Genomic DNA, 24,858 nt, shown 5'->3' with positions numbered 1-24,858 from the left:
GTTAGCCTTCCCATGTCATCAGTTACATCACAAACCAAGGTGGTTGCCTTCTGACTCAAGAATAACAATATCTTAATAATTGTGAGGTCCTATTTTAGAAGGGATTTAGTCTGTTTTCAAATGCTCCTGTTGTAGATAAGATGTTCCTGGTTTGTCTGCTGTCCCATAGGATACCAGCTTACTGCCTCTCACCCAAAGAAAAACAAGAGCCGGACAGCAAATTCAGGACAGCACCGTCATTATCTGTCAAGCATTTTGAACTGACACCACCCCTGAGATACCAGGATCTTATGAACCCTAAGGCTGGGAAACATGTCTATGCCACAGAGAACATATTTGAGCGTGAGCTCTATTCAGGTAAACGCAGGCAGAGTTACTAGGTTTGATGAGGGCTCCCACTCACAGACCATATCTCTTTTACTACCAGAGGGGACAAATGCAAGGTATATTTGTAAGTTGTTTTAATACATTTAATACACAATGCTGTTTAATACATTTATTACAATACGGTCTTTTAGGCCGATTTTACATTTCATGCCTGCTCAAATCTGGTAGGTATTCTTACCAACTCTTTGGGCACTAAAGAGATCCTAAAGTGGAGCACATTATTTATAGAAAATGATACACAACATGTGTCGCACGTACATGTACACTACATGTATCACCCGTGTATATTGTAACTTCCAAGTGATCTTCCTACCTACATTGTTGGGCAAAATCAATATTACATTCAACTTAAGAAAATCATTTTTGAAATGCCTTTAACCAAATAGTTAGTTTGTGAGCTTGAAAAATTATCCCCTAAAAATGTAATTCTTTTCCGTTTTCATTATCTTTTTTGCCACCCTACGAAGTATTGTGTATGGGTTCTCAAAACCACACATGTTTATACTAGGGGCACAGCTGTTCAAGGGACCCCTGTTGCTTTTTAAGGTTAATATAACTGGAGATGGGCGAATCCGTTTCTCGGATTTTCTCGCATTTCCCCCCCCAAAATCCGCTTCGCGGTGTCAAATCTGCACACGGATTTGGTCGGTTTTAATCCGCACGGATTGATCGAAAAACACCATTGGGTTCAACCGTGGACCAATTTATAGAATCCAATCCGCGGAGTCAGCAATCCGTTGCCGGATTCTTAAGAATCTGCCAACGGGATCAGATTCAACACTGAAAGGTTTAAGTAAACATTTTTTGTTTCATTTCTTTTTAGGCATGGGTAAAATTGGGTACTTTGAGGATGTTGACAAGACAAATCACATCTCCATGGAAAACCCCAACCAGTACGATCAACATCTCCAGGAAGCGTACCCCAATTCATACCAAGAGTGGAGCTTGATAAAGGGAGATGCAGGTAACTCTACTAACCACCTCTTGTTGGAGTGGGGTCAAGCAATCCCCATATACTGTATATTGGCACCATGTTTTTCTTTCTTTCTATTGGAATGCCTCCGAGACCTGAAAGAGGAACCATTTGCTGGAACGCGCTTCCAAGTCCCGGGGAGGAGGAGATTGAGAGGAGCCAAAGATCACCAACTACCAAGACACCTCGGGATCAAGCAAAAGAGACTGAGAAGGTGCAATACCCCCCACTAAATGAGAGGCAGGTCCTACGAAACATAGTGACTCAATGGAAGACCGCCTGGATGTTGCGTGAGTCGATACTGGCTTGCAATACACACGTGCATGTTTAAAGCTGTTTTTTATTTTATTTATTGGGTCAAAAAATGCTTTCACTTTTACACTTTACTTTTATCTTTTATTTTTAATTGATAATTTCCTGCAGTGCATTTGTTGAAAAGTCATGCCATAGAAATGTTCTATTTAGACTGCACATGTTAAATGATGAGATCCCACCTATACCTTCAACAAAACTTTGCTTCTGGTAGTTTCTAATTCAGGGGTGGCCAACTCCAGTCCTCAAGGGCCACCAACAGGTCAGTTTTTAAGCATATTCCTGCTTCAGCACAGGTGCCACCATCATTGGTTCAGTAATTGACTCAGACACAGATTGAGCCACCTGTGCTGAAGCAGGGATATCCTTAAAACCTGACCTGTTGGTGGCCCTTGAGTACTAGAGTTGGCCGCACCTGTTCTAGTTGATTTTCTGTTCCTCTCTGTACCTGCCTTTGGGCTCTGATATTATCATCACGCATGCCCATTCTCTATCTGCAGAGCCTCTTATTCGTTAGGGACTTACGTGGCGGCGAAGAGCTAGCGGCGATTTGCCCACGGCCAAACGTCCCATTATGTGGTAGAGGGCTGCTCTTCTAAATTGTTTTACTAGATATTCCACCATGTAACCCTATAATTACCAGCAAGCAGACTCAAGCATTGCCTTTGGCTGCGTCCAGGGTTGCAGCAGCCGTGCGGAGGCGCGCTGAGGCTGAGGGAAAGCGGGTGCTTTCCCTGGCCTTGGTTAGCGCGCCGTCCGGGGGCGTGTTGGCGGGCGGGCCAGTGACGTCACGGAGCCGGGCCAGTGACGTCACGGAGCCGCTCACGTGACCGGCCCTGCACTCCCGTGAGCGTTTGAATCTAAAAATGTCATAAGACCTACGCTTCTACACACTTGCGGAAGCGTGCGTGAGCCCCTGCTAAAGCCGCTCTCATTGCAGCTGCAGGGGCTCACTGGTAAGCGAGAGTGCGCCTCAGCACGGGTCAGCGCCTAAGCGCTGACCATGCCCGAGGCCTTAGTATGGTCCAGGAGGTTTTGTACGTCCACACCAGATGGGGTTTTAACACCATGTTTTACACTTGACAACACCGGCCTGCTTGACAGACAGTTAGACAGTAACAAACAGTAACAGTAACAAACATTGTAAGAACATTTCCACTGGAAATACAGTATAGTGAAAGAGATAACAAAGGCTTGGGACATGTACAAGTGTAACAAGAAAAGTATAAGACCTAGTGAGAAAAACGGCCAAATTAGGAAAATCATCCTTATTTGCCTATGCTCCTTCTGACTCCCACTACAATGTCTAAACAACTAAACCGATCCCAATTAGTGAAGAATTGTCATTATCATTGGTTTCATTGTCACAGGCGCCAGTTGGCAGGATGCTACCCTGGAGCAGCTAAAGAGGGATCTTACCAGTCTGCACAATGGCCACAAGATCACAGCTCTCTTAACCTTTGCTTCTGGAGCAGTCGGTCGGCCACGAGATGAGACAGATGCTACAGATACAGGTAAGCAAAGCCTTGCAAAACAGTAAGGGACATTGAGGGCACCCGTTATCAACAACTTGATATATGCGTTGGAAGTGATGGTCAGCTGGACCCCCAGGCTCCCCTGTGTGATGACCGAGGCATTTCCCACATCTCCTAATTTATTGAAACCTCCTGGTGTGGGCTAGGTACCTGGAGATAGGGTTGAGAACCTCAGTTTATGTTAATACTCTGTCACAAAATATTGGCTTTATTAACCCATATTCAGCCGTGTCCTTAGTATGTCTCCTTTTTCAATGCTTTATATGGCTTGCTACTTCATTTTTGTACTTATTTTAACACATTTTTTGTTTATGTAGTATTCAAATGAAAAAAAACCCCCATAAAGTTGATGATCGATAGTACTAGTGACGGAAAGTTTGTTTTCAGACATTGGGTCTTTTTGTTAACATGTAAAACTCAGGATGGGGAGGGGGGAATCCTGCCTATTACTGTACTACATAATCCATCGTTAGGGATCCCAGCCCAGTATGGGCACATTATGAACTACTTATTTATGGAATTGCTTGTTTCAAGAATAAGTAACAGAGAACAATATATGAGTGTGTAACTGAGCAGTTATGATGGATTTATTCCATTTGAATTCATTTTTGAACGCTTTTATTTCTATGTAATATCTTGGTGATATAAACGTACATCTGTTTTATTCTAATAAGCCCTGTGTTTTAAAGCAGGCAAGCCCCCACTGGTTCCAGATGTGCCTGTAGACATGCTGCCTCTAATCTCTAATGCCCTGAGGGATGAGGATGCCCTTGTGAGGATGGCATCAGCGCTGTGTCACTACATTATCCGGGCAGTAAGCGAAGAGGCACGGAAGGTGATGCGCAGCACCCTGCATCATGGTACTCCCCTCCGCTTCTTCTTGTGTCTCTTCGACGACGTACTTACTGCCTTTCCACACCTTTGTTGTTAGTGAGACCTGCACTCAGAGAGTTTCAGGGTCTTTATTGTTGACCTTTTCTGGTTTGGTATTAATGGGGACTATAGCAGCAAGTTCTCACAATCAACAGTCCCAAATAAATATGCTTTCCAGGGAATGATGCTGACAGCTGGGCGGCGGCACAGTGCCTGGCACTGGACGGAGACCACACGTACCTGGTGGTGAAGAGGATCCTCACTCAGCTTTTTGAGGTGGCAAACAAAGAGACAGAGAAACAGGCATATTATATACTGATCCAGCTCAGCGAGAGTACGGTGAGTACAATCAAAGATTAGGATAGCCACGGGGTAGATAAATGTTTGTTGTTGTACCCCAAGGAAATAATGATGTAACACACACATAGGATAAGTATCTGTCATCTAAATTGTCGCATAGGTTGAACTTGATGGACATATGTCTTTTTTTGACCCCATCTATGTACAGGGCTGGCTAGGAATTTTGCGGGGCTCAATGCATGGGGCTTTTGCAGGGCCTCTTACCTTGTCCGGCGCAGCATCTCCTCAGCCAACTCAGCCTCATGATGTCACGGCGTCACGTGACATCACGATTCCACGTTGTCATGGCATCGCGATGCCATGTGACGTTACATTATCATGGCAACGCAACGCCATTAGATGTCACAGTGCCGTGATAACGGGACGCTGTAGGATGAGATACCGCCGGAGAAGGTAAGAGATACTTACAGAGGTAATCCGTTTTATTGTTGTGGGTAAGAGCGCGGGGCCTCTGTAAGCGTGGAGCTCGATGCCGTGGCACCGATGGAACTGCCATGAAGCCGACCCTGACTATGTAACCCACAAGCATGTCCATCCTATCTATAATCTGTTGTGTGGGGCTTTGTAGGGGAGCATGTGGCTTCCTGAATTCCGAATCTTGATCTATACAGCCTGCTTAGGAATTTTGATAGTCTGGCTGGGGCTATATGGCACTTAGACCCAGAGCTACTAAATGGTCATACATGCCACATTGCGCCATAGTGCTAATCAATGTAACTGGGTAGGTTATACAATATAAACCATCAGATTGATGAGGACACATATCCAATATAATTAAGCGGTTAACCCATTACAAACATTGTTAATTCCTTTAAATATAAATTCTCACTACATACACTGGAAAGCCTTTCTACAATCTTATAAGTATGGAAGTACTTCTGCATCTACTACTATCCTGTTTGATGGAGCTAGGGCGTATTATACAGTCTGCTTGATACACAGCTCTTTTGAGACTGATCTATGGTGCATGGATATTACCAAAATCCCTATGTGTCCAACTGTGCTCCCTTCCCTTAGACCCTGGTCCACGCCATGCTGGGAGATGCATTAAACAGCTGTAACTGGAGGGACCGGATCGTAGCGTGTAGAGCTCTCTCTCGCCTACATGGACATGTCAGTCTGGTGAGTATCCTACCAGCTTGTAGAAGACAAATCTTTGTCAGGATCCAGGTAGTGCATTGGGGGCTATTGACAAAAGTGCTATGGTTCCTACCATGAGGAAAAGAAGGGATCCAGCGCGCCACGGATTTCTGAATAAGAAAGATTTATTGTGCCACACAACGTTTCGACCTTATGGTCTTTATCAAGTGACTAGGCATGCCAAACGTTGTGTGGCACAATAAATCTTTCTTATTCAGAAATCCGTGGAGCGCTGGATCCCTTCTTTTCCTCAGTGTTCTTTGGAGTTTATGGCAGGTACTTCCTTGAACCAGCAGCACCGGTAAATTGTATGCATTTTCTTTTTTGTGGAGTGCAGCCTTAACCTCTTTTACAATGGTTCCTACCATGCCTTCTGAGAATGCCTACATATCAGAGGCTGGGATCCATTCTGCACATCTTCATTCTATCCTGTGTATTGTGCATCAGACAAGAAGCTGGGTAATATATCACTGTAAGTACCACGGAGAGACAGCCTGGGGCTGAAGAGGTGTCAGTGGGTAATATATCACTGTAAGTACCACGGAGAGACAGCCTGGGGCTGAAGTGGTGTCAGTGGGTAAAGGCGCTGACTCTGGGAACAATGACACTGACTTTGAAGCAAGGGACCCTGGTTCAAATCTCCGTGCCAGCTCTATGTGAACTTGTAATTGTAACTTGCTAAGGGACACACACTCATTGTGCCACGGGACATGGACTTATTGGGGCACGGACTAATTGTGCCACGGGACACAAACTCATTGGACATGGACTCATTGTGCCACGGACATGGACTCATTATGCTACGGGACACGACTCATTGTGCCACGGGACATGGACTCATTATGCTACGGGACACAGACTCATTGTGCCATGGGACACAGACTCATTATGCTACGGGACACAGACTCATTGTGCCACGGGACATGGACTCATTATGCTACGGGACACAGACTCATTGTGCCACGGGACATGGACTCATTATGCTACGGGACACAGACTCATTGTGCCACGGGACATGGACTCATTATGCTACGGGACACAGACTCATTGTGCCACGGGACATGGACTCATTATGCTACGGGACACAGACTCATTGTGCCAAGGGACACAGACTCATTGTGCCACGGAATTTCTCTCTTACTCTCAATAGTTTCAGGATTTTAAACTGCTGTAATAAATAGGAGTGATTTTATTTTTTAGGGCAGCCACCCCAGTGTATGTGCCCTGTATCACAGCCCAGTTTATGTGCCCTGTATCACAGCCCAGTGTATGTGCCCTGTATCACAGCCCAGTGTATGTGCCCTGTATCACAGCCCAGTGTATGTGCCCTGTATCACAGCCCAGTGTATGTGCCCTGTATCGCAGCCCAGTGTATGTGCCCTGTATCGCAGCCCAGTGTATGTGCCCTGTATCACAGCCCAGTTTATGTGCCCTATATCACAGCCCAGATTATGTGCCCTGTATCACAGCCCAGTTTATGTGCCCTGTATCACAACCCAGTTTATGTGCCCTGTATCACAGCCCAGTTTATGTGCCCTGTATCACAGCCCAGTGTATGTGCCCTGTATCACAACCCAGTTTATGTGCCCTGTATCACAACCCAGTTTATGTGCCCTGTATCACAACCCAGTGTATGTGCCCTGTATCACAACCCAGTTTATGTGCCCTGTATCACAACCCAGTTTATGTGCCCTGTATCACAGCCCAGTGTATGTGCCCTGTATCACAGCCCAGTGTATGTGCCCTGTATCACAGCCCAGTGTATGTGCCCTGTATCGCAGCCCAGTGTATGTGCCCTGTATCGCAGCCCAGTGTATGTGCCCTGTATCACAGCCCACTGTATGTGCCCTATATCACAGCCCAGTTTATTTGCCCTGTATCGCAGCCCAGTGTATGTGCCCTGTATCGCAGCCCAGTGTATGTGCCCTGTATCACAGCCCAGTGTATGTGCCCTGTATCACAGCCCAGTGTATGTGCCCTGTATCACAGCCCAGTTTATGTGCCCTGTATCACAGCCCAGTGTATGTGACCTGTATCACAGCCCAGTTTATTTGCCCTGTATCGCAGCCCAGTTTATTTGCCCTGTATCACAGCCCAGTTTATGTGCCCTATATCACAGCCCAGTGTATGTGCCCTGTATCACAGCCCAGTTTATGTGCCCTGTATCACAGCCCAGTGTATGTGCCCTGTATCACAGCCCAGTTTATTTGCCCTGTATCACAGCCCAGTTTATGTGCCCTATATCACAGCCCAGTGTATGTGCCCTGTATCACAGCCCAGTTTATGTGCCCTGTATCACAGCCCAGTGTATGTGACCTGTATCACAGCCCAGTTTATTTGCCCTGTATCGCAGCCCAGTTTATTTGCCCTGTATCACAGCCCAGTTTATGTGCCCTATATCACAGCCCAGTGTATGTGCCCTGTATCACAGCCCAGTGTATGTGCCCTGTATCACAGCCCAGTTTATGTGCCCTGTATCGCAGCCCAGTGTATGTGCCCTGTATCACAGCCCAGTGTATGTGCCCTGTATCACAGCCCAGTTTATGTGCCCTGTATCGCAGCCCAGTTTATGTGCCCTGTATCACAGCCCAGTGTATGTGCCCTGTATCACAGCCCAGTGTATGTGCCCTGTATCACAGCCCCGTTTATGTGCCCTGTATCGCAGCCCAGTGTATGTGCCCTGTATCACAGCCCAGTGTATGTGCCCTGTATCGCAGCCCAGTGTATGTGCCCTGTATCACAGCCCCGTTTATGTGCCCTGTATCACAGCCCAGTGTATGTGCCCTGTATCGCAGCCCAAATGTATGTGCCCTGTATCACAGCCCAGTGTATGTGCCCTTTATCACAGCACAGTTTGTGTGCTCTGTATCACAGCCCAGTGTATGTGCCCTGTATCGCAGCCCAGTGTATGTGCTCTGTATCACAGCCCAGTGTATGTGCCCTGTATCGCAGCACAGTTTGTGTGCCCTGTATCACAGCCCAGTGTATGTGCCCTGTATCGCAGCACAGTTTGTGTGCCCTGTATCACAGCCCAGTGTATGTGCCCTGTATCACAGCCCCGTTTATGTGCCCTGTATCGCAGCCCAGATGTATGTGCCCTGTATCACAGCACAGTTTGTGTGCTCTGTATCACAACCCAGTTTGTGTGCTCTGTATCACAACCCAGTTTGTGTGCCCTGTATCACAACCCAGTGTGTGTGCCCTATATCACAGCCCAGTTTATGTGCCCTGTATCGCAGCCCAGATGTATGTGCCCTGTATCACAGCACAGTTTGTGTGCTCTGTATCACAACCCAGTTTGTGTGCTCTGTATCACAACCCAGTTTGTGTGCTCTGTATCACAGCCCAGTTTATGTGCCCTGTATCACAGCCCAGTGTATGTGCCCTGTATCACAGCCCAGTGCATGTGCCCTATATCACAGCCCAGTTTATGTGCCCTGTATCGCAGCCCAGATGTATGTGCCCTGTATCACAGCACAGTTTGTGTGCTCTGTATCACAGCCCAGTTTATGTGCCCTGTATCGCAGCCCAGATGTATGTGCCCTGTATCACAGCCCAGTGTATGTGCCCTGTATCACAGCCCAGTTTATGTGCCCTGTATCACAGCCCAGTTTATGTGCCCTGTATCACAGCCCAGTTTATGTGCCCTGTATCGCAGCCCAGATGTATGTGCCCTGTATCACAGCCCACTGTATGTGCCCTGTATCACAGCCCAGTGTATGTGCTCTGTATCACAGCCCAGTGTGTGTGCCCTGTATCACAGCCCAGTGTATGTGCCCTGTATCACAGCCCAGTGTATGTGCCCTGTATCACCGCCCAGTTTATGTGCTCTGTATCACAGCCCAGTTTATGTGCCCTGTATCACAGCCCACTGTATGTGCCCTGTATCACAGCCCAGTGTATGTGCCCTGTATCGCAGCCCAGTTTGTGTGCCCTGTATCACAACCCAGTGTATGTGCCCTGTATCACAGCCCAGTGTATGTGCCCTGTATCACAGCCCAGTGTATGTGCCCTGTATCACCGCCCAGTTTATGTGCCCTGTATCACAGCCCAGTGTATGTGCCCTGTATCGCAGCCCAGTTTGTGTGCCCTGTATCACAACCCAGTGTATGTGCCCTGTATCACAGCCCAGTGTATGTGCCCTGTATCCCTGCCCAGTTTATGTGCCCTGTATCACAACCCAGTTTGTGTGCCCTGTATCACAACCCAGTTTATGTGCCCTGTATCACAACCCAGTTTGTGTGCCCTGTATCACAACCCAGTGTATGTGCCCTGTATCACAGCCCAGTGTATGTGCCCTGTATCACAACCCAGTGTATGTGCCCTGTATCACAGCCCAGTGTATGTGCCCTGTATCACAGCCCAGTTTATGTGCCCTGTATCGCAGCCCAGTGTATGTGCCCTGTATCACAGCCCAGTTTATGTGCCCTGTATCGCAGCCCAGTGTATGTGCCCTGTATCACAACCCAGTTTATGTGCCCTGTATCACAACCCAGTGTATGTGCCCTGTATCGCAGCCCAGTGTATGTGCCCTGTATCACAGCCCAGTGTATGTGCCCTGTATCACAGCCCAGTTTGTGTGCCCTGTATCACAACCCAGTGTGTGTGCCCTGTATCACAGCCCAGTGTATGTGCCCTGTATCACAGCCCAGTGTATGTGCCCTGTATCACAGCCCAGTGTATGTGCCCTGTATCACAGCCCAGTTTATGTGCCCTGTATCACAACCCAGTGTGTGTGCCCTGTATCACAGCCCAGTTTATGTGCCCTGTATCGCAGCCCAGTGTGTGTGCCCTGTATCACAGCCCAGTGTATGTGCCCTGTACCACAGCCCAGTTTATGTGCCCTGTATCGCAGCCCAGTGTATGTGCCCTGTATCACAGCCCAGTGTATGTGCCCTGTATCACAACCCAGTTTATGTGCCCTGTATCACAACCCAGTTTGTGTGCCCTGTATCACAACCCAGTGTATGTGCCCTGTATCACAGCCCAGTGTATGTGCCCTGTATCACAACCCAGTGTATGTGCCCTGTATCGCAGCCCAGTGTATGTGCCCTGTATCACAGCCCAGTTTATGTGCCCTGTATCGCAGCCCAGTGTATGTGCCCTGTATCGCAGCCCAGTGTATGTGCCCTGTATCACAGCCCAGTGTGTGTGCCCTGTATCACAGCCCAGTGTATGTGCCCTGTATCGCAGCCCAGTGTATGTGCCCTGTATCACAGCCCAGTGTATGTGCCCTGTATCACAGCCCAGTTTGTGTGCCCTGTATCACAACCCAGTGTGTGTGCCCTGTATCACAGCCCAGTGTATGTGCCCTGTATCACAGCCCAGTTTATGTGCCCTGTATCACAGCCCAGTGTATGTGCCCTGTATCACAGCCCAGTGTATGTGCCCTGTATCACAGCCCAGTGTATGTGCCCTGTATCGCAGCCCAGTGTATGTGCCCTGTATCACAGCCCAGTTTGTGAGCCCTGTATCACAGCCCAGTGTATGTGCCCTGTATCACAACCCAATTTGTGAGCCCTGTATCGCAGCCCAGTGTATGTGCCCTGTATCACAACCCAGTGTATGTGCCCTGTATCACAGCCCAGTTTGTGTGCCCTGTATCACAACCCAGTGTGTGTGCCCTGTATCACAGCCCAGTGTATGTGCCCTGTATCACAGCCCAGTTTGTGTGCCCTGTATCACAACCCAGTGTGTGTGCCCTGTATCACAGCCCAGTGTATGTGCCCTGTATCACAGCCCAGTTTATGTGCCCTGTATCACAGCCCAGTGTATGTGCCCTGTATCACAGCCCAGTTTGTGTGCCCTGTATCACAACCCAGTTTATGTGCCCTGTATCACAGCCCAGTGTATGTGCCCTGTATCACAGGCCAGTGTGTGCCCTGTATCACAGCCCAGTGTATGTGCCCTGTATCACAGCCCAGTGTGTGTGCCCTGTATCACAGCCCAGTTTATGTGCCCTGTATCACAACCCAGTGTATGTGCCCTGTATCACAGCCCAGTGTATGTGCCCTGTATCACAGCCCAGTGTATGTGCCCTGTATCACAGCCCAGTGTATGTGCCCTGTATCACAGCCCAGTGTATGTGCCCTGTATCGCAGCCCAGTTTATGTGCCCTGTATCACAGCCCAGTGTATGTGCCCTGTATCACAACCCAGTTTATGTGCCCTGTATCACAGCCCAGTGTATGTGCCCTGTATCACAGCCCAGTGTATGTGCCCTGTATCACAGCCCAGTGTGTGTGCCCTGTATCACAGCCCAGTGTATGTGCCCTGTATCACAACCCAATTTGTGAGCCCTGTATCGCAGCCCAGTGTATGTGCCCTGTATCACAGCCCAGTGTGTGTGCCCTGTATCACAACCCAGTGTATGTGCCCTGTATCGCAGCCCAGTGTATGTGCCCTGTATCGCAGCCCAGTGTATGTGCCCTGTATCACAACCCAGTTTGTGCCCTGTATCACAGCCCAGTTTGTGTGCCCTGTATCACAACCCAGTGTGTGTGCCCTGTATCACAACCCAGTTTGTGTGCCCTGTATCACAACCCAGTTTATGTGCCCTGTATCACAACCCAGTGTGTGTGCCCTGTATCACAGCCCAGTGTATGTGCCCTGTATCACAGCCCAGTGTATGTGCCCTGTATCACAGCCCAGTGTATGTGCCCTGTATCACAGCCCAGATGTATGTGCCCTGTATCACAGCCCAGATGTATGTGCCCTGTATCACAACCCAATTTGTGAGCCCTGTATCACAACCCAGTTTATGTGCCCTGTATCGCAGCCCAGTTTGTGTGCCCTGTATCACAGCCCAGTGTGTGTGCCCTATATCGCAGCCCAGTTTATGTGCCCTGTATCGCAGCCCAGTGTATGTGCCCTGTATCACAGCCCAGTTTATGTGCCCTGTATCACAGCCCAGTTTATGTGCCCTGTATCGCAGCCCAGTGTATGTGCCCTGTATCGCAGCCCAGATTATGTGCCCTGTATCACAGCCCAGATTATGTGCCCTGTATCACAGCCCAGATTATGGTCGGTTATTCAGACTTTTGTGCCTAAATCTGAAAACGATATCATATATCATGATATATGTGATGTGCATTACTGCTTTATATCTGTTGCTTTATATCTGTTGCAAGTCCAAGCTGAGAAATGGAACAACAATTTTAATGAAGCTATAAAGATGTTACGTATAGGTTTATTTCCACTATAGCTGTGCACCCACAATGATTTCAGGCCCCTATTCAATAAGATCCCTTCTAGCACTGAAGACATCTCACAGCACATACACTTGCACGGCCTGGATGGTGCGTTCAGGTACTGGATAGTGTCCTGTAGGGTAGCACTGCATAGTAAAAGACATGTTCCTATATACATACTAAGACCAATGATATCTTTCTTTGCTGCAGGACTTGAGGAACAAACTGAACCACCTGATGTGGAAGGATTGGAACCCAGCCGTGCGCCAGGCTGCAGCAGACACCCTGGGAAGGATGGGCCTGCGGAAGGAGATACATGACCAACTGAGGTAGGTCCGCAGACAATACAACTCTACGTGAAAGGTACATTCCCATGCAGTGCATCACTCTCAGCAAAGCTGCAATGTCTTGTGTCTGCTTATACTGACCTAGGTGGCTGGTACCACAAACTCTGTTCTAACAGCGAGTACTTGATCAAATAAAAGGTCTTTCATAATATTCAGACCATCACTATAAATATCACGGAAGTCCCTCCTCTTTTCTCACATTCAGTGCAAAGAAACTTCTCATTGTCAGAAGTGACAAGGTTAAGGAATACAAGTCCTGAAACGTGAACGTGCTCAAAGGATCAAACTGAACTAATGGGAGTGATATGTTTAATAGATTAAAACTAGATGCTTAAAACCTTTTACAAAACCAAACAAATATAAGTATTTTGAACTAACGTGTGAGCGTTCACCTGACAGTGTTTGTATGCGCTGTAACTCTAGAGTGGAGTTGACTTACTCTCACCTTTTTCCCGTTACTCACTAACCTAATTAGTTCCTAGATATGAAGTGGTCGTCCAGAAATCTAATTGTCTTATTAATGGAATAAAGCAACGAAGAATGGGTCAGCATTCATTGTTTGTTATACAGTTATATTTATTGCCTTTCGCAATCAACATAACACAAGCCCAAAGATTTAATTTCACAGGCCCAAGGTCTTCTTTACTTAAATTAACTGTGTTACAAAGTCATTATTGGTTCATTACTGTTCTGTTTCTGACCTTTTCAGAGAGAATTTGCAGAGAGGAAACTGGCGGGCCAGAGTGGAAGCTCTTTCTCTCATTGGCTGGCTACGGCTCATGACACCCCAGCTGCTGCCTGGATTCCTCCAGTGCTTTTCCAATGACTTTGTAGCCGTCCGCAGAGAAGCCTGTCTGACCGCCGGGGTTCTGCGGATCAAAGATGAGATGGTGATCCTATGAGAGTTATACAGTAAAATGAGCTACAGCTCAGCTCTTAAAACCTATAGCTTAAAACCTATAGCTCTAACATAAGTGTTAGAGGAGAGGGGACAGTGGAGCTCAGATTAAACCAATGCGCTGTAGGTTTCTCTATCACTGAAGACATCTATATTATTTCATTGTTTAGTAGTGCCATTCATGCCCTTTTTAGTAAAAATCCTGCAGACTGTGTGGGGACTGGGTTTACAGCACACGACATAAAGGCTATTTAGGAAGATTAGCACAGTGCAGAACGCGCACTCTATAGGTTTAACTACTCCAATCTAAGCAGGTGTGTTGCTTCCTTATTCCAGGTGTTTAACTGCCTCTATCAGCTAATTCAGAGTGATCCAATCTGGATAATCCGGGCCTTCGCCTTTAAAGGTTAGTTAGTGATAGGCCATTCATACCCTTTGATGGTGTAACGCTTGCGCTTGCGCTCACCACGAACAAGGTGGGACCCAGGTACGGAGGTGGGAAAGTATTAAACTGTGCACCCACAGCAGTGGAGGCGCGCCTGGAGGGTGGATAGTCAAGATTGCCAGATCTGGATTGGAGAGAGTGGGTTAGTCTGGTTACTTGCTGAAGTCGTAGGTAGGTGCCAGGAGAGTAGTAAGTGTCCGGAGTGCCGTGATCAGGGATTGGAGCCAGTAGGAAGGTAGTTAGTCCGATAGCCACGGTCTGGGATTGAGAAATGCGGATGATCAGAGGCAAGACGGAGTCTGTAATCCAGAGAGAGGTCCTAAAGTGAAGCCGGGTCGGTACACAGGAGAAACAAGCAGCAATAGAGTTAAACACAGAGGTACAAGGCAAGGCAGGGACGTGGGAACACAAGGCTACCGTGAACTATGCTCAGCAAGGAATGAGTGGGACAGCTGAGATTAAGTAGCAGTGAAGCACAATGGGACTGAGGGGAGGAGTGGAGGCGCGGCCCCAGCGGGAGCAGGGATTGGCTGCAAGGTGCAGGAGACAGGTGGGGGAGATAAACAGATTTGCCTCGAAGCTGGGGAGCGGTGCACGAACGTCACGTGTGCACGCCGCGCTTGAAGGGCGCACGTCGCGTGTGGCGGAGCCAAGCTCTGTGGTAGAGTACAAAGTCCTCTACGTGGGGCTAGTGTAAGCGGCGCGGAGGTGTGTAGAGCAGCAGGGATGGAGGGAACACACCGCAGTGGACGTGTTCCCGATTCCTTACAGATGGAAACGTTGATAAGGAAACTGTTCTGGGCTTCAGCTCGATTAGAATTGTCTACCAAATGAATGTAGTCTTGGGCACTAGGAGGGCAATGTGCCACGCCTAAGGCCCCGCTGCACGCGCCTGCACGGCCACCTTGCCCTTGCTTGCCGGCGGCGCGTGCAATTTACTGCACCGCGATCTGCGGTCTGCAGTGAAATTTTTCCGGCGTTGTGGGGGCGTTGCCAAAACGGGTGGGGGGGGTGCGGCCATGACGTGAGGGGACGGGACCATCACACAAACACAAACAGCGCAGCACTGCAGACAGCCCCTCAGCCCCTCGCACAGGCACTCAGCCCCTCGCACAGGCACTCAGCCCCTCGCACAGGCACTCAGCCCCTCAGCCCCATGCACAGGCACTCAGCCCCTCGCACAGCCACTGAGCCCCTCAGCCCTTCGCACAGGCACTCAGCCCCTCGCACAGGCACTCAGCCCCTCGCACAGGCACTCAGCCCCTCGCACAGGCACTCAGCCCCTCGCACAGGCACTCAGCCCCTCAGCCCCACGCACAGGCACTCAGCCCCTCAGCCCCACGCACAGGCACTCAGCCCCTCAGCCCCACGCACAGGCACTCAGCCCTTCGCACAGGCACTTAGCCCCACGCACAGGCACTCAGCCCTTCGCACAGGCACTTAGCCCCACGCACAGGCACTCAGCCCTTCAGCCCCACGCACAGGCACTCAGCCCTTCGCACAGGCACTTAGCCCTTCGCACAGGCACTTAGCCCCACGCACAGGCACTCAGCGCTTCAGCCCCACGCACAGGCACTTAGCCCCACGCACAGGCACTCAGCCCTTCAGCCCCACGCACAGGCACTCAGCCCTTCAGCCCCACGCACAGGCACTCAGCCCTTCGCACAGGCACTTAGCCCCACGCACAGGCACTCAGCCCTTCAGCCCCACGCACAGGCACTCAGCCCTTCGCACAGGCACTTAGCCCCACGCACAGGCACTCAGCCCTTCAGCCCCACGCACAGGCACTCAGCCCTTCGCACAGGCACTTAGCCCCACGCACAGGCACTCAGCCCTTCAGCCCCACGCACAGGCACTCAGCCCTTCGCACAGGCACTTAGCCCCACGCACAGGCACTCAGCGCTTCAGCCCCACGCACAGGCACTTAGCCCCACGCACAGGCACTTAGCCCCACGCACAGGCGCACAGGCACTCAGCCCTTCGCACAGGCACTTAGCCCCACGCACAGGCACTCAGCGCTTCAGCCCCACGCACAGGCACTCAGCCCTTCAGCCCCACGCACAGGCACTCAGCCCTTCAGCCCCACGCACAGGCACTCAGCCCTTCGCACAGGCACTTAGCCCCACGCACAGGCGCACAGGCACTTAGGCACACACAAATAGACACGGGGATATCGGAGCAAGGAGGGAAATCAGAACGGGGGATCGGAGCAGAGGGGGGAAATCGGAACGGGGGGACCAGAGCAGGGGGGTGGGGAAATCGGATTGGCTGCTGGGATCCAATCCATGATTGGTTCCCTTGCATGCCACGTGACACGGCACTCGCCGAAACCACAAGCTCCTTGTAGCTCCAGCTGGCTGACACGTCACAGCACGCAGTCAGCCACGCCGGAAGGAGCCAGCAGGGACCTCCAAACTGGAGGAAAGGAGGTGGTGGCCCGCGGCCGCGCGCGCCGCAGGCCGCAGCGGGACCAAAGCCTTATGTGGAGGGCATTTTGGAGACTCCACCAGACAAGTCTCACCCGGTGGCAAGCAGCCACATTCATTAGGTAACCCTCCCTCCCCGGCTCCTACGAAGTGTGCATCGGATAGTATCTGTTATTGGCCCACTCAGTGTATTACCTTATCCAGGTGCTGGGTCCGTGCAGCTGGGTGATGATGTAGAAAGTATGGGCGCCAGGAACTTTATAGTTATGAACAGAATGTTTATTTATATTTCATGGATATATACTTCTTCTCCAGATGCATTAATGCATTCCCGGAGAGGCACAGTCTTTGAACATGAATGTAGTTGTCTGGTAATACATAGCAGCTTATTCATCCTGATACATTCTCTCATTGTACTTTCTGGGCCCCTGCTTGGGCTACCCTTTTATCTCTTTGTTGATAAGGCCTTGGGATCAATACTCTGCCCATCCTATTGGCAGCGCTTTACTGCTGGGATTGCAGACGTGGCCCTTCTCAAATATGTCCCTCACATCACTGCCTCGGGATGCTCACCAAGGGGATGTGTCCAGGGAATCCAAGCTACTGTCTCTCTACTGGAACCAGGTCTACCAGTTGGGGTAACCCTAAGGGAACACAGGCCTCCCAACTGGGACCAGTACATCTGTTAGTCCTACATTCTTGGGAGGCTAACTCCAAGGGCACTTCCCTATCTATGAAAACAAACAACAGGGACACCTACCCTGGTCTAACTATTTACAATACTCTCTACATGTGCTTCTCTCCTCCAGGCAGATGTTTAAAACATGTTAGTTAATAAAACTGTTGCAGCTCACCTCCTATACTGTGTGAACGTTATACGTGAGAGAGTTCTTCTTCACTGAAGATGTAGTGGAAGCATGGAACAGCTTCCTTTCAGACATGGTGGAAGCAAACACAATGATGTGAATTAAACCTTCACTTTTTCTCCAGCCGCAGGCGAAATTGGACATGTAACGGCCCGGCTGAAAGAGCTTCTGTTGCGGGCCGTGGAAAGTGAGGAGACGGGGGTGTGCATAGAAGCGTGCCACTGCCTCGCAACCCTGCGGATGTGTGACACTGAAGTTCAGTATGTGTTACAGGATAGGCTGATTGTGGAGCCTCGTGAGCGCGTGAGAAGGTGAGTCTCCTGTCCCCCCGAGGGTGGCAGGGCTGAAAGTAAGGAATATCAAGGAGCCCTTTTAGGTCTGTGTGGGCGGACGCTCACAGAGGTATGCAAGGGAGACTCGTTATTGTGAAATTAAATAAGGCTTTTTATTGCGCCTGTTTCCTTAATATCAGGAAACCATCCAAACAAGGGGTAAACAAAGCTTCTATTCACTTGGGAGTATTTCTAGTGAAATACTATGCGGTTCACAACTCCCTTAGATAAGCATGTCTCCCAGCCCCAAAACATATAGCATGAAATAAGCAGATATAAGAAGTCTCATAAATGAAAGTCTTATCTGTTCCTTGTGGTTTGGAGGGAAAATCTTCTCTGTCCCTGGTTCAGCTCCCTTTTCCGCAGGGTGTGTCAACATTCAGGTTTAGAAGTTTTCATTGTGTCTTGAAAGCAGCACTGCTGTGTCTTCTGGCAGAGCTCAAGACAAGTTGTGAGAGTCAAAGATAATCTCTGCTCTGTCTCCAAGGTCAGCTCAGGTATGAGCTAAGGAGTCTCACTTCCTGTCTCAAAAGACAGGCTTTTGTAAGCAATCTAATCAGGCAGGTGGTGTTTGTTAATTGACTACCAGCAGTTAACCAACATACTGCTGGATTAGAGGCACATTACTTGAACAGGGATAACTCCCCTGTTACAGTCTGACCTTCATGAGGATGGCCCATGGCAGCAGTAGTGTGGGTTATAAAGGAGAATGAGGGACCTGGCTGCAAAATGAGGGATACTGATGAAAATCTAGAGTACGCAAAGTTTTCTCCCTGGGCCCCCCAGTTTGCGAACCCCTGGTCTAGAGAGAGCACATCAAACATTCAAATAACTCCTATATTTTTTTTTTTTTTTTTTTTTTTTTTATAACTTGACCCTATATTTATTTTAACATAGAATTGGTCAATTTCGGTCATCAGGAGGAACCACATCATTATTTATTGATTGTGTGCAGATCCATGGTTATACTCACTCACATGCATGCAATGTTTATTTGGTGTGCTAGATTTCCTTTTTTTTTTTACCATGAGGGATAATATAATTAGGGCAGTGACAGGTCAGGACAGTTTCAGAAAGAAACTGAATTACAGTAGGTTACAGTGAACGCTGCTGCGTTTGATTACCCTTTCTGACCGCCGAGTCAGCGGAGTGTATGAGTATAAACTTACCTTATCTACTGCCAGCACACTGTGTTTTCATTGAGACAGTATATGCACTAATGATCAGTGACTGGAAATTGTATCCCTGATCACTCTGTGTTTGATCTGTTTTCTTCTGTACACATCGGACAAAATAACTGTCTGCTAGATAAAATTAAATTGCAGATTATACTGGTATGTATGTATAAATATTATACTGAATTAAATACTTCAAAATACTAGCAGATGGCATTATTACACATCAGTCACAATAATAATATATACAATAAGGTTATTATGTATTCTACTTGGTGGTTAGACATATTACTACAACATTGCTCTATCGCAACACAGGGGCAAGATGTTATGAGCTAGTATTGATCCTTGTATCTGTGATCGCAGGTTTTCTTATTAGCTATTCTGCCACATTTGTGTCTACCATACCACTAAGTACACTCGACTGCAATCTTACAACCAAGTATATATTATACTAGCTGAGAGACCCGGCGTTGCCCGGGATGTGAACCGTGCTCACACTGACACACACTGCTCATTGTTCACACTGCACACTGCACACACACACTGCACACACACTGCTCATTGGTCGCACTGACGCACACTGCGCACACACAGCTCACACTGACACACACTGCACACTGCACACACACTGGTCACACTGACACACACTGCACACACACTGCACACACACACACACAGATCATTGCTCACACTGACACACTGCACACTGCACACACACTGCTCACACTGCACACACTGCATACTGCACACACACTGCTCAATGGTCACACTGCACACTGCACACACACTGCTCAGACTGACACACACTGCATACTGCACACACACTGCTCATTGGTCACACTGCACACCGTGCACACACACTGCTCATTGCTCACACTGCACACACTGCACACACTGCACACACTGCACACACACTGCTCACAGTGACACACACTGCACACTGCACACACAGTGGTCATTGCTCACACTGCACACACTGACACACTGCTCATTGCTCACACTGCACAGTGCACCACACACACACACACACACACACACACACACACACACACACACACACACACACACACACACACACACACACACACACACACACACACACAGTTACAGACAATCACAGACAGTTACACACACTCACACACAGTCACACACACTTTCACAGTTTCAAACAGTTTCACACAGTCATAGACACTTACACAGACTTACACACAGTGCAACACACACACACACACACACACACACACACACACACACACACACACACACACACACACACACACACACACACACACACACACACACACACACACACACAGTTACAGACAATCACAGACAGTTACACACACTCACACACAGTCACACACACTTTCACAGTTTCAAACAGTTTCACACAGTCATAGACACTTACACAGACTTACACACACTCACACACTCTCACACTGTGAAACACTTACATACACTGTCACACACAGTTACACACAGTCACACACAGTCACAGACACTTACACACAGTTTCACACAGTCACAGACACTTACACACACTTACAGTCACAGACACTCACACACAGTCTCACACAATTACACACACCAGCACCAACACCCGCTCCCCCCCCTCCTCCTGCGCAGGCAGCGGGGACAACGGTGGGGAGAAGGTGAAGCGGGGACCGGAGGGGCATCCCCCCTCCCATCTCACGTCCCACGGCCTGTCACGCGGTGACAGGGGGAGCCGGGACCGGAGGGGCATCCCCCCTCCCATCCCGCGGCCTGTCACGCGGTGACAGGGGGGAGCCGGGACCGGAGGGGCATCCCCCCTCCCATCTCACGTCCCGCGGCCAAGGGGGAGCCGGGACCGGAGGGGCACCCCCCCTCCCATCTCACATCCCGCGGCCTGTCACGCGGTGACAGGGGGGGAGCCGGGAGCGGAGGGGCATCCTCCCTCCCATCTCACGTCCCGCGGCCTGTCACGCGGTGACAGGGGAGAGCCGGGAGCGGAGGGGCATCCCCCCTCCCATCTCACGTCCCGCGGCCTGTCACACGGTGACAGGGGGGGAGCCGGGAGCGGAGGGGCATCCCCCCTCCCATCTCACGTCCCGCGGCCTGTCACGCGGTGACAGGGGGGAGCCGGGAGCGGAGGGGCATCCCCCCTCCCATCTCACGTCCCGCGGCCTGTCACGCGGTGACAGGGGGCAGCCGGGAGCGGAGGGGCAAGAGCAGCACGTAGCATGTGGAGGGGGGGGGAGCTCACCCGTCCTGCCGCTGCCTCACTCATCCTGCCGCTGCCTCACTGATCCGGCCGCTGCCTCACTCATCCGGCCGCTGCCTCACTGATCCGGCCGCTGCCTCACTCATCCGGCCGCTCCCACGTGGATGTGAGGCGGGAGGCCGCGTGTTGTGGCCGCTCCCCCGCGTGTGTCCCGGGCGCTCGCTCCGCTCCCCCGCTGACTGTAGCGGCGCCGGGGTGTGAGCTTGGGGGGGTGTGAGCTTGGGGGGGGATGAGCTTGGGGGGGGGGGGTGAGGTGTGTGTGAGCTTGGGGGGGGTGGGAATGTGTGTGTGTGTGTGTGTGTACACGGGACTCCGGGTAAGTTCGGGCACAGGGAGGGTGGTTGAGGTGCGGTCCAGCTGACGGGGGAGAGTGAGGGGCACCGGGAGGGGATTGTGTGTGTGTGTCCCCGTCCGTGTGTGTGTGTGTGTGTCCTTGTGTGTCCTTTGGCCCGTCACTCCGCCTCAGGCCAATGAGAGGTGTGCGGGGGCAGGCCAAGGGACCAATGAGATTTCCCCTAGGGACACCGGACATCCAGGCAGGCAAACATACAGTGCTTTCACTAATATAGTATAAGATACCAAGATTTTGTGTGATGTAGCAGCGTATCACAGCCCATCATATTTTCCCAACCCCTGTGCTATCATATCCGGTCCCTCACCACCAGGGTTTTATATATTCACTATGTAAATAAAGTACACATCAGAGTTTGATATTTGTTCAATAAAATGTTATTATTTTGTGTTATATATTATCCCCTGAGAGGTAGTAACTGTGACCAGTCTCTCTACTAGTCCTATTGTAGCCTAGAAAATAATTCGTATACAACACCTACTATAGGTTATTGGAAATAATATTTGATCAGGCTGAGCGCAACATTTTGGGATCTATCCTGATCTTCTTCGATCAGACAATCTATTATCAGGACAGACAGTAAAAGGTAAATGATACTAATGGGCAGTGACACTTAGCGTTAGGTCAATACGCGTTAGAAGCAATGTGAGGCATAACAGTGAGCAGTCCCGGTTACAGATAGGACAGGAGCAGGTAGGGCTGTGTGCAGTAATTGTGAGCAGTCCCGGTTACAGATAGGACAGGAGCAGGTAGGGCTGTGTGCAGTAATTGTAGAAGTACGGGAGGAATGGCTCAGTGAGTAAAGACACTGACTGGCACTTTGAGTTTGAAGCAGGGGAACATAGTTCAATTCCCGGTGTTGGCTCCATGTGACCTTGGGCAAGTCACTTTATCTCCCTGTGCCTCAGGCACCAAAAACATAGATTGTAAGCTCCACGGGGCAGGGACTTGTGCCTGCAAAGTGTCTCTGTAAATAAAGCGCTACGTAAAACGAGCAGCGCTATACAAGAACATGCTATTAATATTATTAATTAGGGCAGTAAGTATTACAAAGAGTCAGTGCAGTGAAGGACCAGGCATAGGTGTAGTTAGAGGTCACGTGAAGGTTATTGTTGGTGCAAGATGTCAGGAAGCGGCAGGGATACGATGGAATTACAATTGCATAGACTTCTTGTTTTATTTCAGAATGGTTACAATAAAACGATGCCTTCTCCATCTATTTAGGGAGGTGGTACGGACGCTGGTTGCCCTAAACATGGAGCTCCAGGGGAGTCAGGAGATGATTTTAAAGATCAAGCAGCAGGTAGATGTGACATCCTATCTCTGGGGACACTGCAGGTGACAAATCACACACCGTGCAGCAGGGGACACTGCAAGCAACTGCCTCTCCCAGGTATGTCACCAGAGGGATGGTAATGTGGTGACATACCTGGGATTGTGCCCAGTGCTTTGACACTGTTGTAGTTTGGTTACCATTCCTCCATATACCAACCTTCCCACCCAACATTTTAACTGGGAGATAGTCTGGCTTCGCTTAGATACCATTTTGCATTGGTGTGTTACCCCAGATGTCCAGGCTGTGCAAAAAGGAAATATTGATCCCCAACGTGCTGAAATTTAACGAGGCTCTGAGAACAGGGTGCCAGAAGATGGAAGGGTTGGTCCGGAGGACGCCCGACTGGAGACGCAAGCTCCATAAGCCCAAGTTTTTTTGGAGCGTTGTTGACAAAGCGTTCTCCGGTAAAATCTTTATTTCTTAACACCTGTGCCATAATGACCACCGCCCGGCCGCAAGGCAAGCTGCTCCGCGCTATATGATGCAGCTGAAAGTAGCTGCGCTTTTGCAGCCATCTTTAAGGCAGTACTTCATTTAACCGCATTCACTTAAGAGGCAATAAATAGTTCAGCCCTGAAAATGCGGCCGAGTATTTCTATACCATCAAAACTAATATTACATAGAAAAACCTCATCACATTTCTAAACGCCTGTTTTTATCACGCTATGATATAGATGTTGTTGTTTTTGTCATGCATTATGTGTAGAATAGGGAGACACAAACTGAAGGCTTCTGCGATGAGTTATAGCTTCTATTTCCTGCCCCCTAAATCCTCCAAACATTTCTTCTGCACGTTTCATTATAAAAGAAACCCTTTCACTGCCAGAGGGGTCCACATTGCATTGCAGGCCCCTCTGGCATTGACAGGGTTAAGATTGCCCTTTCAAATAATCAGAAGGGTACAATTATCAAGTAAAAAAACAAAGATTTAAAGACACAAGTAACATCCGAGTGAAGAATGAATCCATCTTTAACAACTAGGCATTGGTTAGCAAAGAACAACATTTCACTGAGCGGATTCCAGTCGTGTTTAAGAAGCTTCACATGCAATGAAGTCTTCTCCTTTGTTCATTTTTTTTAATCTCCATTTATAGGCCAAACATGCCCCTTTACCATGACTGCAATAGAGGACGGGAGCTCGGACTCTGAGCTGCAGGTACAGTATGGGACGAGAGTGTCTTCTGTTAGCAGGGGGTGTGTGACTTGAAGCCCTAGGGCTAGAACTCATCATCTATAGACATTCACTATGTAAAAAAACGTATTCAAATTATACCAATGTTTAAAACGTATACAAATCATGAAAATGTATGTACAGTTTTCTATAGTATAATATAAACATACCACGTGTGGCACATTTCACATGGCTTAGACACGTCTGCAACCCTGCCCTTCCCTGTTATCTCTTAGGCTACGGCCCCAGTGCGCGGGTGATGGAGCGCTTCCCGGCGCTCTCCTTCTCCAGCCGAGCGATCTGATGGACTTCAGATCACTCGCGACTGGGGGGGCGTGGCGGGGGCGCAGCCATGACATCACGCGGCTGGTTCGCCCTCATTGGCTGAACCGCCGCCGTGACGTGGCCATTGCTCGGCCAGTGCGCCAAAAGAGAAAATTCTTGTCTTTTGGCAAAGGCCATCGCGCATTGTGCA

The 24,858-nt window shown here is 49.5% G+C and overlaps 1 protein-coding gene across 1 annotated transcript in view; it reads left to right on the top strand.

Annotated features, from left to right (window-relative positions):
- Positions 1-24,858, top strand: part of HEATR4 (HEAT repeat containing 4) — a 32,682-nt gene that overhangs the window by 5,533 nt on the left and 2,291 nt on the right. The window contains exons 3-16 of the mRNA XM_075581667.1: positions 170-357; positions 1,211-1,349; positions 1,433-1,650; positions 3,043-3,186; positions 3,897-4,067; positions 4,259-4,419; positions 5,458-5,562; positions 12,980-13,098; positions 13,826-14,006; positions 14,351-14,420; positions 17,876-18,062; positions 23,101-23,179; positions 23,445-23,616; positions 24,307-24,368. Coding sequence (XP_075437782.1) covers positions 170-357; positions 1,211-1,349; positions 1,433-1,650; positions 3,043-3,186; positions 3,897-4,067; positions 4,259-4,419; positions 5,458-5,562; positions 12,980-13,098; positions 13,826-14,006; positions 14,351-14,420; positions 17,876-18,062; positions 23,101-23,179; positions 23,445-23,616; positions 24,307-24,368 — 1,996 coding nt within the window. The remainder of the gene's footprint in view (positions 1-169; positions 358-1,210; positions 1,350-1,432; positions 1,651-3,042; positions 3,187-3,896; positions 4,068-4,258; positions 4,420-5,457; positions 5,563-12,979; positions 13,099-13,825; positions 14,007-14,350; positions 14,421-17,875; positions 18,063-23,100; positions 23,180-23,444; positions 23,617-24,306; positions 24,369-24,858) is intronic.

The sequence above is a fragment of the Ascaphus truei genome, unplaced genomic scaffold (assembly GCF_040206685.1).
Source record: "Ascaphus truei isolate aAscTru1 unplaced genomic scaffold, aAscTru1.hap1 HAP1_SCAFFOLD_1471, whole genome shotgun sequence".
Lineage (NCBI taxonomy): Eukaryota > Metazoa > Chordata > Amphibia > Anura > Ascaphidae > Ascaphus > Ascaphus truei.
Note: the sequence above shows the minus strand (reverse complement) of the source record. Positions and strands in the feature narration are given on the sequence as shown.